General features: G+C 36.6%; 1 protein-coding gene and 1 long non-coding RNA gene across 6 annotated transcripts; both read right to left on the reverse strand.

Moving 5' to 3' along the window:
• Nucleotides 1-712: 712 nt before the first annotated feature.
• On the reverse strand, nt 713-6,346 carry LOC132284542 (uncharacterized). Of its 3 annotated transcripts, XR_009472309.1 has the most exons (3): nt 5,969-6,346; nt 3,909-4,066; nt 713-1,148 (listed from the first exon to the last, which is right to left on the reverse strand). XR_009472309.1 is itself a non-coding variant. In XM_059786653.1 (2 exons), the coding sequence occupies exon 1, from the start codon at nt 6,150-6,152 to the stop codon at nt 5,979-5,981; it is 174 nt and encodes a 57-aa protein (XP_059642636.1). In that variant the 5' UTR covers nt 6,153-6,346; the 3' UTR covers nt 714-1,148; nt 5,969-5,978. The 3 variants fall into 3 exon arrangements, 2 of the variants coding, with proteins under 2 accessions (XP_059642636.1, XP_059642635.1); XM_059786653.1 differs by lacking the exon at nt 3,909-4,066 and having other exon boundaries at nt 714-1,148; XM_059786652.1 differs by lacking the exon at nt 713-1,148 and having other exon boundaries at nt 1,155-4,066.
• Nucleotides 6,347-7,184: 838 nt separating this feature from the next.
• On the reverse strand, nt 7,185-15,387 carry LOC132283918 (uncharacterized). 3 transcript variants are annotated; one of them, XR_009472162.1, is made up of 4 exons: nt 14,943-15,387; nt 11,308-11,365; nt 8,216-11,173; nt 7,185-8,123 (listed from the first exon to the last, which is right to left on the reverse strand). It is a non-coding gene; the product is annotated as an uncharacterized LOC132283918 (long non-coding RNA). The 3 variants fall into 3 exon arrangements; XR_009472163.1 differs by having other exon boundaries at nt 8,216-8,391; nt 11,112-11,365; nt 14,943-15,373; XR_009472161.1 differs by having other exon boundaries at nt 8,216-11,365.
• Between the last annotated feature and the right edge of the window lie 407 nt (nt 15,388-15,794).

The following is a 15,794-nucleotide window of genomic DNA, read 5'->3' on the forward strand; positions in this document are numbered from 1 at the left end:
ATGTTTTTTTTGTTAAGAATCAAATATGTGAAAAACATAATTTTGGTTGACAAATTTAGATGTCAAATTTTCAATTAATCGAGTTGTAATTTTTGTTTTAATTGGTAGTCGGTCATCCGAGTTAAATAGGTGAGAAACATAGTTATGGTTGACAAATTTCAGTGTCAAAATTTGGATTGATCCAGTTCTACTTTTTGTTTTAGTTGGTGTCCTGGCGGTCATCCGAGTTGAACAAGTGCATGGATAATTCGATGAAAACATAATATAGACTTTGAAAAATAGTGTTTAAAGTTAATTTCTTACTTTCCAGGAAGTCCAACCGATTGTAAAATTTCTAACTAGTTAAACATCTCTTTTATACTCGTGATCACCATGGTTCTGAACGGACGTTTGCATCCAAATAGGTGCTGGTGGTAATGTTTCTAATCCTAGTTTTACTTGTAACATTGAGTTTCTCAGCTTTAGCTGTTCCAACCAGAAAAATAAGTCAAGTACAGTGAGCTGCACAAAATAGCTTCAAATAAAGAATCAGATGATACTAGAAAGTTCAGATCGAGTCGAGAAACTGAAAGATGCAAAAAGGCAGAAACAGGTAGCCCTCAGTTTGTGATGCCACATTCTGTGACTTGCTCTGCTTCCAGGGCAATCTGTTTCCTAACTGCTCTCATTCTAGCGGAAGCCACCGTCAAAGTGCACTTCTTGTTTAGCTATGTTTATGAAATTGATTCGGATTATAAATGGTCAACTTATTTCATTCTCGTGATTCAGTATAGTGGGATGATACACTGATACTGGGTACAATTTTCCCAGCACAGATGGTTCGCCGCTATAAAATTCCAATATACAATTCAAAAAGTCAAGAGCTTCAAAACAGAGAAATACTGGATCCAAAAAGCTGCTAGAGTGGAAAGAGAGCCCCTTGCCTCTTTGTTCATATTACAAAAAAATTGATTATGAACTTCTGCATAAGAGTTCAGACCGTGATTGTGGTAGTGAGCAAATTAGTTCTACTTGTCCCCGTTTTCTTCATATTCCAGTTCTTGCAATGTTGCCACTGTTGCACGAGGTTCAGGAAGAAGCCCAAATCAAATGCAGGAAACAGCGACTCCAGATCCGAATCGCAATCACAGTCCAACCACAGTTCATACCTGTAAGTTAGCCATTATGTTTTGCATCTTGAAGGTGAGGAGGAGCTACCTCTATACATCATGAAGAATAACAGAAATGCAACTGATGTTTTCATTCAGATAGGTAAAAAACAGCAGCCAAAATGTCCGAAAGAGCTTTTAGAGAAATCTACCAGCTTCAAGTGGATAGCAAAGTTTGACAGCTACCAAGTTCCATCTCGAGTCTGAAGAACCTCCTAATTGTTGGACTCTTCTTGTGATTAATAGGGATGGCAAAATCCCCATACCCAGCGGGTCCCAGCCCCATCCCGCCCTGTTTATGGCAGGTTTGGGAACCCATTTATGTAAATGGGGAGGGGATGAAGATTGTATTTGAAACCCCTGCGGGGGATGGGGTGGGGGCAGGGGAGGATAACCCCGCCCCATTTATAGTGCATTTTTATAAAATTGTCCTTACATGTTATAAAATATTACTCAATTACATAACTATATATATAATATATTCACTTCTAAAAGTGAAACCCTATATCTATTCCCTTGCAGCATAGAGAAAAAACATTGTTATTGTGCATCAAACATCTGATCATATTTTAAATTGTTATAATTGTGCTGAAACTTTATTTAATTATTAGATTGAAAAATATTATGGCTATATTGATTTTGTTGAAGGTGAATTGGAATTTAAAAAATGTTATGCAGGGCGGGTTTGGACGGGGATGGGGGCTAATGTGGCGGGGCGGGCCGGGGATAAGGAAAGGGGTTGAAAATTAAACGGGTATGGGGGTGGGGATGGGGGTAAAAAATTTGACTGGGGATGGGGATGGGGAGTGAGATCCCCGCCCCATTGCCATCCCTAGTGGTTACCCTAACAAGCATCGCCATTGAACTTCCCGACATTGAAAAGCACATGGCAGACAGGTTGGTAAGAAGTGTGAGTGAAGACCTCTTGTATGTCAACCTCGTAGAAAAAAAACCTAAGTGCTAAAGGAGGTTTGATAAACATCATAAAAGCAGCAGATCGATATGGTGTGGTTAGGAGTTGATCTTTATCGCAAGTGGCTAGATGAAGATCTGCAGAAAATATGATGCATCAGCATTGCGAACATAGATAAAAATAGTCTCTTGGAATTCAAGACAAACGTGATCAGAGATCTGATGAAGAATCCTCCAAGACATGACACATGCAAACTACAAACTTCCTCCTTTAAGTAAAATTATTTATATGAACATTGGTGCAATTGGATACATAAATGTCATTTATCAGTCCACTGTGATGTTAACCAGTTTTCTCAACCCAAATTCCCATACCCATAGGGAAAGGGCCAACAGCTCTCTACTCCAAAGCCATAAGCGCGCACTTGAAAAATAACAAATAAATATGGGTATGCACGGCTGCAACATTGATATGAACAAAGACTCGAAAGGTTTAACAAGGCAATGCCATGGATCAATTTAGCAGCAGCATCTGAGGCCTGTGACATAGCTCATAGCTTAACAGTAAGGAGTAAGGACAGAATAACCACTGGACTATTAGCCCAGCTGGTAGAACCTCTCCTCCCTCAAATGGGAGGTGAGGGATTCGAGCCTCATAGTGGCATTTGTGGGTGTGTAACTGTTTGCCTAACCAACACAGTGAGGACATAATACATTATTTCTAGAGACATCTCCTGTGGTCAAACTTAGACTATAGATCTAAAACAATGTAAGGTAAAAAAAATTCCCTGGGTAAAGTTGGAAAATTTTTATAGATAATGAACCTATAGTACAGGTCAACTAGAAGGGCATACCCTTGGAACAGCAAGAACAAAACTAACAGCAAAGGAGTTGGAAACCTCAGTAAATTGTATCAAGAAAGACGTGAAATAAGAAAACAGTAGAAAGAAACATCAATGGGAGGTAAGCTCTCCCATGTTCATATCAGCAAGTAACAGGACCTCCCACCACACACCTGACACCTCTAGAAATGTCTTCAAAAGTTCTCTTAGTGTTGTGGTGCAGTCTTGAGTTCCTCTCCTGCCACAGTTGCCAAATAACGGTGGCAAAAATTCATTTCTGAGCTTTGTGTTTTAACTTTTTGATACTAAACCAGGCAACAAGTTGGTCCAATGTATCACATTGAGGTAAATTTCATCCCAATAGGTCTGAGAACCAGCTCCAAACAGCTGCTGCAAGAAGGCAGGTAACAAACAGGTGGTCAACATCATCAGCAGCAAGCATACAGTTGTGACCAACAGCAGTGAGTTGTAGACCTCTCTTCCTCAGGTTTTCAAAGGATAAGAGCTTATTCTGAACTGCTAGACTGCAGGTAATAGCTGCTCTAGGCCTGCATCTACTCCAACATAGACCAAACCATTGAACTTTCTGATGTTGTATCCGAAACTTATCCCACACATTCTTGAATGAGAATGCCCCATGTTTCCATGTGATAAGAGTCCTTACCATGATGAAGCTTAAGTGAGAAAGCAAAGTTCCTTGGGAAGTTCCATTGTCCATTTTGGATTATAGCAGACAATGGAGCTTGTTTGGGCAACCCAAGTTCTCTATACAGTCTATGTCCAAATCTAGATAACAGACTCTGTGAACTTGGCACCAAGGATCAGTGAATATCTCATTTCAGAAATGTATATAACAAAATTTTATATGCACAAATGAAAAACCTCTATCCCAAGATGGAAGTGACAGAAAAGTACCTTTTTTTTTTTCTTTTTTTTTTTTTTCTTTTTTTTTTTCAAGGATAAATAACAGAAAAGTACTCATTATGTAAGCAGTTAAATTACTGACCTAATAATTTTGAAAGCATCACAGTCACGCCTGTAATTTCCCCACCAGAATGTACGCTTTAATTCCAACTTCAAACATGAAGCCACTTCCAGGAACAATCTTCCTGTCCTTGCTCCCCTCCACCTTCTTTCGATTCATCCAAGGCACACAAAAAGAGACTAACATACACAAATCAAAAGAACCCACATACAATCGAAGCGAATTTGCAACGAAAAGTTAACACCAATATATAGATGATCAAGAAAACAGAAAAGAAGAAAGTTCTACAAAACCACTGAGCACAGGGTGTCGTTTTCATTTATGCCAAATATGTGCCCTTATAAGCCGCCTTCATTTTGTAGAATTATACTAACAATGCCACTCAAAGTGGCCCTATAGGGTATGGTTCATCTAGGATCATTGCTAGTGTTCAATGACTACTTGTGTGGTTGGTACAGAACCCATAGAGGATTTTGTTGGGATCCATTACATTCATTATTATTACCTTTACTACAATATTGTTAGCACCACAACTGTAAGTCATGCAGCACCAGTGTACCACTAGAAGTGCCCAAAAAAATTAGTGTAATATTGTTTCTACACATGGTTTTGCCATAGAAAGATGTCTGTCAAGACTGGAGCAATGAGATTCAAACAAGGTTAATGTAAGAAGGATTCATCTGGTTAATGAAATAATGTCAAATTTTTACTTTCACTTTCGGAAATTTCCAAATGAGTCTTGCTTTAGACTCTGCTTAATCAATGAATCTGATCACTTGTGTAATAATTTGTTATCACCCAACGACTCTAGTCTTCCCAAAAATGTCAAAATGATCATCATCTGCTCCCATATTTCTCCACATAGATTACATGGAGGTGAACCCCAACTTACACCCAGCGATGGATGGACTTAAACAAACAAACAAAACAAATTTGATCGAACTTAAGCTACAGTCATGATTGAAGAGGTCCTATGTTAACAAATTTCATTAGTTTTTCATCTAGAGGTTTGCCTGAATATGTTTTGTTTTATGTCTTGATATGCTTTGTTTAGGCTGTGTCCCATGTGGGGTATGTCCCATGTGTCTCTTGTATTTATTGTTTATATTTATAAAATATTTCCTCCATTTAGGAAAAAAAAAATCTTGAACCTGGAGCCTCTCATGACCGTTTTACACCTGCAAGTACTGAGATCGTAACACTCGGAGCACACTAGTCTTGACTCCATTATTACGCCAATTGTGTCAAAGTTGCATCCACAATTTCCAATGCGAGGAAAGAAGACACTATTTGTCTTCGAGTTCTAATAAACGTCCTTATTGGCTGACTACTGAGCTCCCTTATCTTCACAAGGACTGAATAACTTTTATTCATTAATCAACAATATCCTTTCCTTCATTTGTACATCTAAATTACAAACTACCACAGTCATTATAGATAAGTCCACCTGACCCAACACGATGTAGAATTCTATGCTTTGATTGCTAAGAAAAATTATAGTGAGGAAGGATTCAGTTTTACAATTGTCACTATAATTAGAATACTACAAGATAATTGAATTGAAGTACTACTTTGTTCATAAATTTTATGTGCAGATCAATCATATTCAACAGGGCCGTTCTAGAAAGTGCAAACATTATAATAGATTATAACAAAAATTAGACATGATTAATTCTAAAACTGACCAAATACCAAATGTCAATTACTTAGAGACCACAATTATTGGTCAAATTGTAATGTGACATGGATTTTAAGCAAAAATGCACTTCAAGAACTTACTGATAATGATAATTAAATCGAAGGCCTCTCACTGCGTGTTCAGCTGACCAGTCATTAATCACACCATTATATGTAAATTAAGTTTCTCTTTTGTGTTTTATACAGGCACTAAATTTTTAGCTTCGCTCAAAAGTCACATAATGATAAAATCATCAAATTCTTGAGCTTTCCATTATCAATCTTGAAGTAAATCCCACAACAAAGGGGGAAAACAAAACAATTGATCATCGAAAACCCTTATTGATAGGGGTACCGAAAATAACAAAAAGCTATAGAAAACCTGAAATCCAAGGACGCCTTACATCTTGGAAATCAATCGTCTTCGTTTCTCTTCTTCGGCTTCCGGTAATTCTCTTCGATGTGCTTCGCAATCAAAATCCCTGTGTTGACAAGCTTCTGAATGTTGGGAACATTGTAGTTCTGAGCGACGTAGACTCCGACCGCTGTCCCTACCATGAATGAGAAACTACTTTTGATCAAGCCCATTGCAGATCGTTTATAGATAGATGTAGAGTTTGGTATGTAATTGGGAGTTAATTTTCTAGGGTTTACAGTGAGTGAAGAGTATAATAATACATACAGTATGTATTTATGGAGATCTGTCTAGTGCCAAAAGCCTGACCCCTTCCACAAGGTTCTCTTGTTGGAACAATAGCGTTGATCTAGTGGACTCCAGTCTTTGAGAAAATCATAAACTTTTCAACTGTAAAAATAAAAATAATAGTAATAATAAGTGATATGCACGGATATATATATATATATATATATATATATATATATATATATATATTCTGTAAAATCCCAAATTAAATGTTCTTGGGAATCTAACTTTTTATGAGGATGAATTTTAGGATTTTTTATTTTTTTATTAATTATAGTGGCAATGATGAATTAATAAATTATTCGTAGTAAGTTGTAGAAATTTGACAATTATTTTTATAAGTTTACGGTAAGAAAGTTAAAATAATAATGTTACAAAAATCAATTCTTTAAATTTTTAAACATAACTTTTACTTTGAATTTTGGAACATTCAAAAAATAAAAGATAGAGATATCTATTTTATGTAAGTGGCTAGGCCTTTAAATATAGACATACATGCATGGATTCTATATCATTACTCTTGTTTATATGTGTAATGAATAGAAATGTTTTGCAACATATATAAATAAACACGTGTTTAAGTATTTTTATAAGTGGATTTTTTGGAATAAAAGTTTTCTAAGTGTTCGCTTCTCACCACTTCTCTTTCACAAAATATTAATTTACATTTATTTAATTCAATTATTTTTAACATATCAGAGATTCCAACAAGTGGCGTGGAAGATTATCATTATTACGTTAGTTCAAGATCTTTTGCATTGAGAGGAAATTTTTGTAAAACCGATAAGGTTTTGTTTTGCATTGTACATCTCCATTTTAGAAATTCTAAAATTAGATGATTTGACCCCGAAAATCACGACCAAAAACGAAAAATGGATCCACTCAGTTTCAACACTTTCTGGTTCATCCAATCCAAATTGAAGCCCAAATAGTAGGCCAATTTTATTTATTTACTTTTAAATAATAATAATAAAGGCAAGCAAGAATATTCAATAAACAATGGAGGAGGAATACAATCAGTGGCAGCAATACATTCAACGTCAGAGGAGATATGGCAATCCCACACAAGACAATACAATTACACACACAACGCTGCATTGCCTTCTTGTTCAACAACACATTCAACATCAGACCATATTTTAACATTATGCGATGCCACCATCCATATGCGTCGCCACGCCCATGAACAACCACACCCTCACTGAGGGCCCTTAAAAAAGAACCATTTCGAAAATATCTGCCTTCGTGTTGAAGGTTGGATTTAGACACAGTGACGCGACAAACCAGGAAGTCATCCTACATAGATTCCAGGAAAAATATTAGAAATTGTCAGATCATTCCAACAAAGAATTATGAATCCCAAGACCTGCCTGGCTGTGAAACTATTTCAGCACTTGGTTGATGGCCAACGCAGTAGGCACGGAGCTTATCTGCAAAAATGAGCACATCATCCGCATATATTATATGAGAAACATTAGAGTTTATGAAATCTTCTTGAATGGGTGATCCGGTTGTTGTTTACTTCCCATAAAAAACACATTCCAACAAAAAGAGAGGATTTAAACTTGAAATACAACCACCTTTTCCCAACAATTGAAATGTTGATGGAAAATTTGTTTTTGGCCAACAAATGTCTTCTCACCATGAAAGTCGGGTGGCTTCTTTAAATCAATCTCCTGACAGACAGCTCCAAACAGCTTGCTTTCCAGAATCTTCACCAGAAGATACATGGAAGATCAGGAGGCTTTTAACCTCAATCAGCATCACTAAGTTCATCAATAGGAAACATAGCAGCAAGGGCTTGAGAGCAAGACGCGATCTGACCATCAAGGTCTTGCCTTTCCCCAACAACATAACTGTAACCCAAACAAGAAACAGTCAGATTAAGGGAGATAAAAAATGTATTCTTGCGACTCTGACCATTGTGACACGGAAATAATTAACTCACCGATGCCATGGATTGGCATCTATGTTGCTGCAGCATCTCTAGTCTGTTCTCTTGCAATGGCTGCCGATGCCTTCCAAGGTTTCCGCCAAAAAAAACTCTGGTTTCCATGCAAACGTTTCACTCTCAATGCCACTTCTCTGACAGCATTATCTGTAGCAATGAAGCTGCCGGTAGATCTAACTAACCCAATGCCAGGAAAAATGGATCAGCTTGCAAAACTTGGAAGCACAGTTTTTCTGTCTACCGTAATGGCTAATTTCATGCCTTCTATAGGAGCAATAGATGACAGGGAAGTTTTAACGAATATAACTGCCTTGGGTATTCTCGTGATCACCATGGTTGTGAATGTTTGCATCCAAATTGGTACAGGCGTAATTTATGCTCTAAGGGCAGAGCAAAGTTTAGTCGTGTTTCTAATGCTAGTTTTGCTTGTAATATTGAGTTTCTCAGCTCTAGCTGTTCCAACGACAAAAATGTATCTAGAATTTAAGTATGGTGAGGTATACAAAATGGCTTTAAATAAGGGAACAGAGGATACTCGAAAGTTCAGAGTCGAGAAACTAAAAGAAGATATGAAAAGACACTGCGTTATGGCAGAAACAGGTAGCCCTCAATTTGTGATGGCACGTTCTGTGACTTGCTCTGCTTCTGGGGCAATCTGTTTCATGACTGCTCTCATTCTAGTGGAAGCCGCTGTCCAAGTATGCTTCTTGTTTAGCTATCCTTATGAAATAAATTCGGATTATAAATGGTCAACCTATTTGATTCTCATCACTCAGTCTAGTGGAGTGGTACTGGGTACACTTTCCCCAGCATTTAGATGGTTCACTGCCATAAAGTTCCAATATGCAATGAAAAAAGACAAGAGCCACAAACCTGAGTTCATAACAGAGAAATACTGGATCCAAAAACTGGTTGAGTGGAAAGAGAGCCCCTTACCTCTACAAATTCGGGGACAAAAATGCAGAAAACTTGTCCATGTCACAAGAAATTCAATTCTGAACTTCTGCATAAGAGTTCAGATCGTGATTGTGGTAGTGAGCAAATCAGTTTTACTCTTCCCCGTTTCCTTCATAACCCAGTTCACGCAATGTTGGCACTGCTGCAAGAGATTTGGGAAGAATCCCAAATCTAATGGACCAAACAATAACTCCAGATCAAAATCGCAACCAGGGTCCAAGCACAGTTCATATCTGGAACTTAGCCATTATGTTTTGCATCTTGAAGGTGAGGAGGAATTACCCCTATGGATCATGAAGAACGATAGGGATGCAACAGATTATTTAATTCAGATGGGTAAAAAACAGAGGCCAAAATATCTAAAAGAGCTTTTAAAGAAATCTACCAACTTTGAGGGGGTAGCGAAATTCGACAGCAACCAAGTACCATCTCTAGAGTTCGAAGAACCTCCAAATTGTTGGACTCTTCCGGTGGCTACCCTAACAAGTATCGCCATTGCACTTCCTAACATTGAAAAACACATGGTGGACAGGTTGGTACGTAGTGTAACTGAAGGTCTATCATATGTGAGACTTGTGGAGGAAAATCTAAATGCCGAAGGAGAGTTGATAAACGTCAGAAAAACAGCACACATGGTTTGGTTAGAAGTTGACCTTTATCACAAGTGGCTAGACAAGGATCTCCGAAAAATGGCTCTTGAAGGAAAAACCTCCAAGGAGACCCTTGAAAGACTTACTGACATATCTAAAAATAGTCTCATGGAATTCAAGACAAACATGATAGGGGATCTTAAGAACCCTCTCAACTGGCCCAACAAGATCATCGCTGCAAATTCAATGTACAGAATCAGCCAAACTTTGCTGCAGGACTGCAAGGGTAGAGACAAACAGGCAGATGAGAGATTGTTCGAGCAGTTGTCTCATGTGATTGCTGATTTATTGGGTGCATGCCTCACCAACTTACCACATGTCATAACTACGAAATACTTTTACAGTGACATAAAGAAAAGGGAGGAGAGTGTCCGGTACGCAGCCCGCCTTCTCGGTGAAACTGAAGAGATTCTGGAAATCCTACAACAACGTGAACTTCCTAATCTGGATCCTGATCAAGCAGCGCATATTGATCAGTGGTGTGCTTTAATGAAACAGACAATTCCCTTGGCTTCCATTTCTTCATCCAACAGTAACACGGCTTCTTCTGGTTCTGGTGAACTGCATATAACTATTAAGGAGGATGCCTGACTGAGAAAATAGAATCTAATTATATGGTATTGATGTATGGTTTTTCTATATTGAGATGTTGATTGGATCTCAATATATGGACAAGGGATAGACGTAAGACGCAATTAAAAAAGAAAACCTATATATAATAAAGGCGTGATATATGAGAACTCATATATAGGTTTCTCATTGTCTAGATTTTGGTCACTTTCGGAACATCCGGTAAATTTGTCAAGTTTCTGAATTTACAGCATTCATGCATTACCAGTTTTACCAATCAAGATATTAATCATCCTAAAAAAAATGATGATTATTCCTTAAAATCTTAATGACTGAATGCCCAGATTTGTTCCCATCTTATGTCGCCTTTAACTAGTAGGGAAGGAAAACTATGATGTATCAGCATAAAATAATCAAAAGCTATAAGTCGCCTACAAGTATCAATTCCGAACAATGACAGTAACAACATATAGACTTCACTTTAGAAAAAAGCTGTTAACATGTAGATTGGTCCAGTTGAATACAAATATGTGATTCATCATCTGCGTTGGTTAGTTAACCAGTTCTCTTAATCCAAATTCTCATCCCGACCGAGAAAGGGTCATTACTCTCAACCCCAAAGCGATAAACACATGGAAGCAAAACAAAGAAGAAACAGAAATATGGGTATGCTCAGCTGCAACATCAATATATAACCGAATAACACAATGTTTTACCTGAGTGACTCAATTGTTTAACAAAACAACGTATGGATCAATGTACCAGCAGCATCTGCAGCCTGTGACATCGCTTAATTATAAGGATAAAACACAAAAGTTCTAGCTCACATCCATCATGGTCAAACAGACTATAGATCCAAAACTATGTCACGTGAAATTTAACATCTTTCAAACTGCAATTACTCAAACTCACATCTGGCCATAGAAATGTATATCTTAATCTCAGCTTCCGTCATCATACAGACATACACCTTCAAGGAAAAACACACACACACACACAAGAAGATAATTAAAGATGCATCAACAAAAGGAAAATCTTATAATTTAATTACTAATCTTAAGCTGTGAACATATTAACGAAAAACCTCTACACCAAAGATGGAAGTAACAGAAAAGTACAACACATTGTGTAAACAGTTAAAATACCGAGCTAAAGATTTTAAAAGCATTCCATTCACACTAGTAATTTCCCAAAATATATGCTTTGGTTTTAACTTTAACTTTTAACTCTGATGTCACGGAGTTCCACCTTCAAACATGAAACCACTTCTAGGAAAAATCTTCCTGCCTGTGCTCGCCCCTTTTCCCCCTTCTTACAAATCCCCCAACACACACAGAGAGTAACATAAGCAAATCAAAAGAACAATATGCAATCAAAAGCAAAATTTGCAAAGAAATGTTAACACCAATATATAGATAATCAATAACACACAAAACACTTCAAGAAATTTCTACATGACCAGCCAGCCAGCAGGTTCTATTTACGATTATACCAGGTACGTGCCCTAAAAGAGAGAGCCTCCGTGGAGTAATCCAGTGGACCAAGATTCACCCTTATAGGTGTTTTGGTTGCTGCTCATTGTCAGATACTAGCACTACAGCTGTAACAAACAATATTCTTAAGCGATTAGTTTATGATGGTGAAAATTTTATTTATCTTTATATCATAAAAATCAGGTTCCAAGGAAAACCCATCATTCTTTTTTATATCTTCACTACCTCAAAATAATTTTAAAAGCAATGACCGCCCAAAAAATGTATTAAACACGTGTGTCTCTATGGGTCAGGGCAGTGCATGAACCTCCTATCCAATGGTGATTCCAAATGAAAGATTGGGCAACATGGCTTTGAAATTATACTGATTTCAAATTCTTAATAATGAATTATCATTTCATCCAATAATTCCATGATTCGTTTTAACTTAAGCTTTGTACAAGAATATAGATGGGGAAAGAAAGGTGTTCATTTGCCACAGAAGTAAGAACTTCTTTTCTGTTATACAGCCATACGGCAATTTACAAACAGAATCACAACAAGCACAAAATTCAAATAGGGTGGAGGAAATACCCAAAATAAGTTCCTATACTACTATACTCTGCTTTCACTTTTCAAAGTATCTTGCATGGATATGAGGATATGTCTGAGGACAGAAACATCAGAATATACTGGTTTAGAAAACTAGCTATTCATCATCATTTTGAAAATGGAGGTTCCTTTCTTGCTTCTCACTGTATACCAAAATAAGATTTATCCAAAAACCAGTTCCTTTTTTTTTTTCTTTTAATAAAGTATTAGATGTGTCTCTTTAATTAGGAAGGTCGTTTCTTGGTTCAGTGGTAAAGCACTTAAGCATCGGTGCCCCTAGCACGTCAAGCCTCAAAGCAGCCACTTTGTAAAATACTAAAAGTTAGGCCTGTCTCGTATCCTCCACTCCAATGACCTGCCATGGCAAGACGAAGACCGAGTAATGCCACTTTTTTCTCTTTAATCAGGAAGGTACAGTGAAGAGACGAAGCATTAATAGTATTTCTGTGCATTGTTTTCCAGTACTACAGCAGCAACCACAAACACCACCCAGCTGCCATAACAACACTGGCTACATCCAAATCTCACATGCCCATTACATTCTCCCAAAATCCTTTAGCTGTATAAGGTTCTCCTGTTTAGTAGTAGCGATCTTACGCTTTAATTATCTAAGAACTCCAAACTTAATGCAACAATCACTTTCAAGAGCCTAGTGGTTCAAACAAACTCTTATTCTTCCCTGCTTTCAGCTACTTTTTCCCTATTTCTTCAATTTCTCTCAAACCTCAGCTGGGACATTAATTATGTTCATCTAGGATGGTTTGTGGAGTTAAAAACATGAAAAAGCTTCCACACTACCAAGAGGTGGCTGCATCAGGAATTGGTTATCAGGTTCTTTCAAGACACCTTTTTGTAACTATACCCTCGAGTAGGTTAAACGTACACTTACAAAAATTCCCAGAATAATAAAGGCATGTGGCATTACATAAGGTGGCAGGATTTATTACTTATTGTTTCAATAATTTTCTGTTCATTTCTGCCACCTGGAATTATTGTTCTACTAGAGCTGTGAGTAGGCATTACTGCTGCCTTCATGGTAACTGAATCATTCAGAGACCATGTCATCCCTGGTCAACATTCCATTTCTTGATTTGAACATTCATATTTCTTTAAAGAACCTACTAAGCCCACTTCATTTATTGATTTGTGTCAACAGTGTTACCCAAACTGGAGCTACCAGGGTTCAGTTCATCTAGGATCATGGCCATTGTTGATGACTACTGGTGTGGTTGGTGTGCAAGCTCCAATAGTCATTGATCTTTTTATGTTCAATTTCAGGCGCTATTCTCTTGGCTGATCACTATTATTAAACATCAGTAGACACAGGATAAAAGATATGATCAGCCATCTTGATAGGTGCCTGCAACATGCCTTTTTATATGTAACTTTTTACGTTCAAAATACAGAAAACCACTTGTACAAAGGGGCCCCATGTCAACAATCTTGACCAGAAGCCTCTCATGACTGCTTTTCACCTGCAAGTCTTGACTCCACTGTGCAAATTGTGTCAATATTGCACCCACAATTTTCCAATAAAGAAGACATGTTTTTGTCATTGAGTTCTAATAATCATCTAATTCATCTGCTGAACATTGTGTTGCTGTAACTTCTCAGTTCTCACAAGGACTGAATTATACATTTATTCACTATATACTTCCTCTCCCTTGCACATCTACAATTATAAACTACCAAAGCCATTATAAATACATCTACAGAATTCTGTACTTTACTTTGATAGCTAGGAAAATTTATAATGACAAAGGATTCAGTTTTACTAGGGTCTCTCCATAATCAATCCTACAAGATTATTAAACTATTCAAATACTGATTTGTTCATAAATATCCATTGAATTTTTAAAATGTCAATAAGAAAAGTGCAACCATCATAATAGATTATAATAAAATATAGAAATGGTTTTGCTTCATAATCCTAAAAACTGACAATATACCACACACTTTTGGGAGAAATGTCAAAATCTTTTAAGAACAGATTTAGCGATGAAATTGTAGTGTGACTGTTAATTTTTTAACATAAAGAAGTATTTTTTTAAAAAAAATAATAATCTCATAACATCACAATTGAGTGATAATGTTGATTGAATCGAAGAGAATGCCTTTCAAAATGTGTTCATCATCAGATCAGATCATTAACCACATCGTTGAACTTCTTATAAATTAAGTTGCTCTGTTGTGTTTTATACAACATTCTTTATATACTCACAGAACAATCACAAAAAATTTCCCTTCACTTGGAAATAATAATCTGATAAGTCTTATTTTATTTTACTTCCCAATATTCTCAGAAACCAAACAAAGGGTAAAAGGACATGTGCAATTCAAACTCAGAACCAAAACACAACTATAAAATTCATCAAATTCTTCAACTTTCCATTATGAATCTATAACACAATAAAAAAAACCTCATTGATAGGGGTCCATAGAGAACAAAAAGCTATAGAAAACCTGAAATCCAATGACTGTCTTTTATATCTTCGAAATCAATTGTCTTCGTTTCTCTTCTTCGGCTTCCGATAATTCTCCTCCATGTGCTTCGCGATCAAAAGCCCTGTGTTGACAAGCTTCTGAATGTTGGGGACGTCATAGTTCTGAGCAACGTAGACTCCGAACCCTGTCCCCAACATGAATGAGAAACTACTTCCGATCAAACCCATGGCAGGTAGTGTGTAGATATAGACTTTGGTATGTAATTGTGTGTTCTTTTTCTAGGGTTTACAGTGAGTGAGTATAATAATACAGTATCTATTTATAGAGGCCTGTTTAGTGCCTACGCTTGACCCCTTCCCCAAGCCACTTGTTGACGAAGAGAAGGCATGCGAACTAATGGCTGCGAATCTACTGGCTGCCGGAATAGCGTTGATCTTGTGGCTTGATTTTTTATTTTATTTTATTCTTATAAAATACGATTAAAATTTCGGAATAAAAAAACATAAGGTAAATTTCACTTATCGGTTTGTTAATATTTTACATAAACTTCTATTAATTCTATAATTTTTCTTATCTCCCTTATAATAGTCATCCCAAGGCCATAAAGTATTTGTTGTTGTCATATACTTATGATATTAGAAGGCAAAACTAATAGCCTATTTGATTTGTAATTATAAAAATAATTTTTTTTTTAATTAGAAATGTTTGATTCAGTTTTTTGAAAATTCAGTTATAAATATTTTCAAAGTTACAATTCAAGCGGTCCCTAAAATTCTATCCACTTTTCATTACTAATATAACAGATTTTGCTTGTTTACGCAAGATATCTTTAATTTATAGGAGAATCTGTTACATAAACCACATCAAAAA

This window comes from Cornus florida, unplaced genomic scaffold (assembly GCF_030987335.1).
Source record: "Cornus florida cultivar Cherokee Brave unplaced genomic scaffold, ASM3098733v1 CherokeeBrave_3.0.0_Hap2_Chr11, whole genome shotgun sequence".
Classification (NCBI taxonomy): Eukaryota; Viridiplantae; Streptophyta; class Magnoliopsida; order Cornales; family Cornaceae; genus Cornus; species Cornus florida.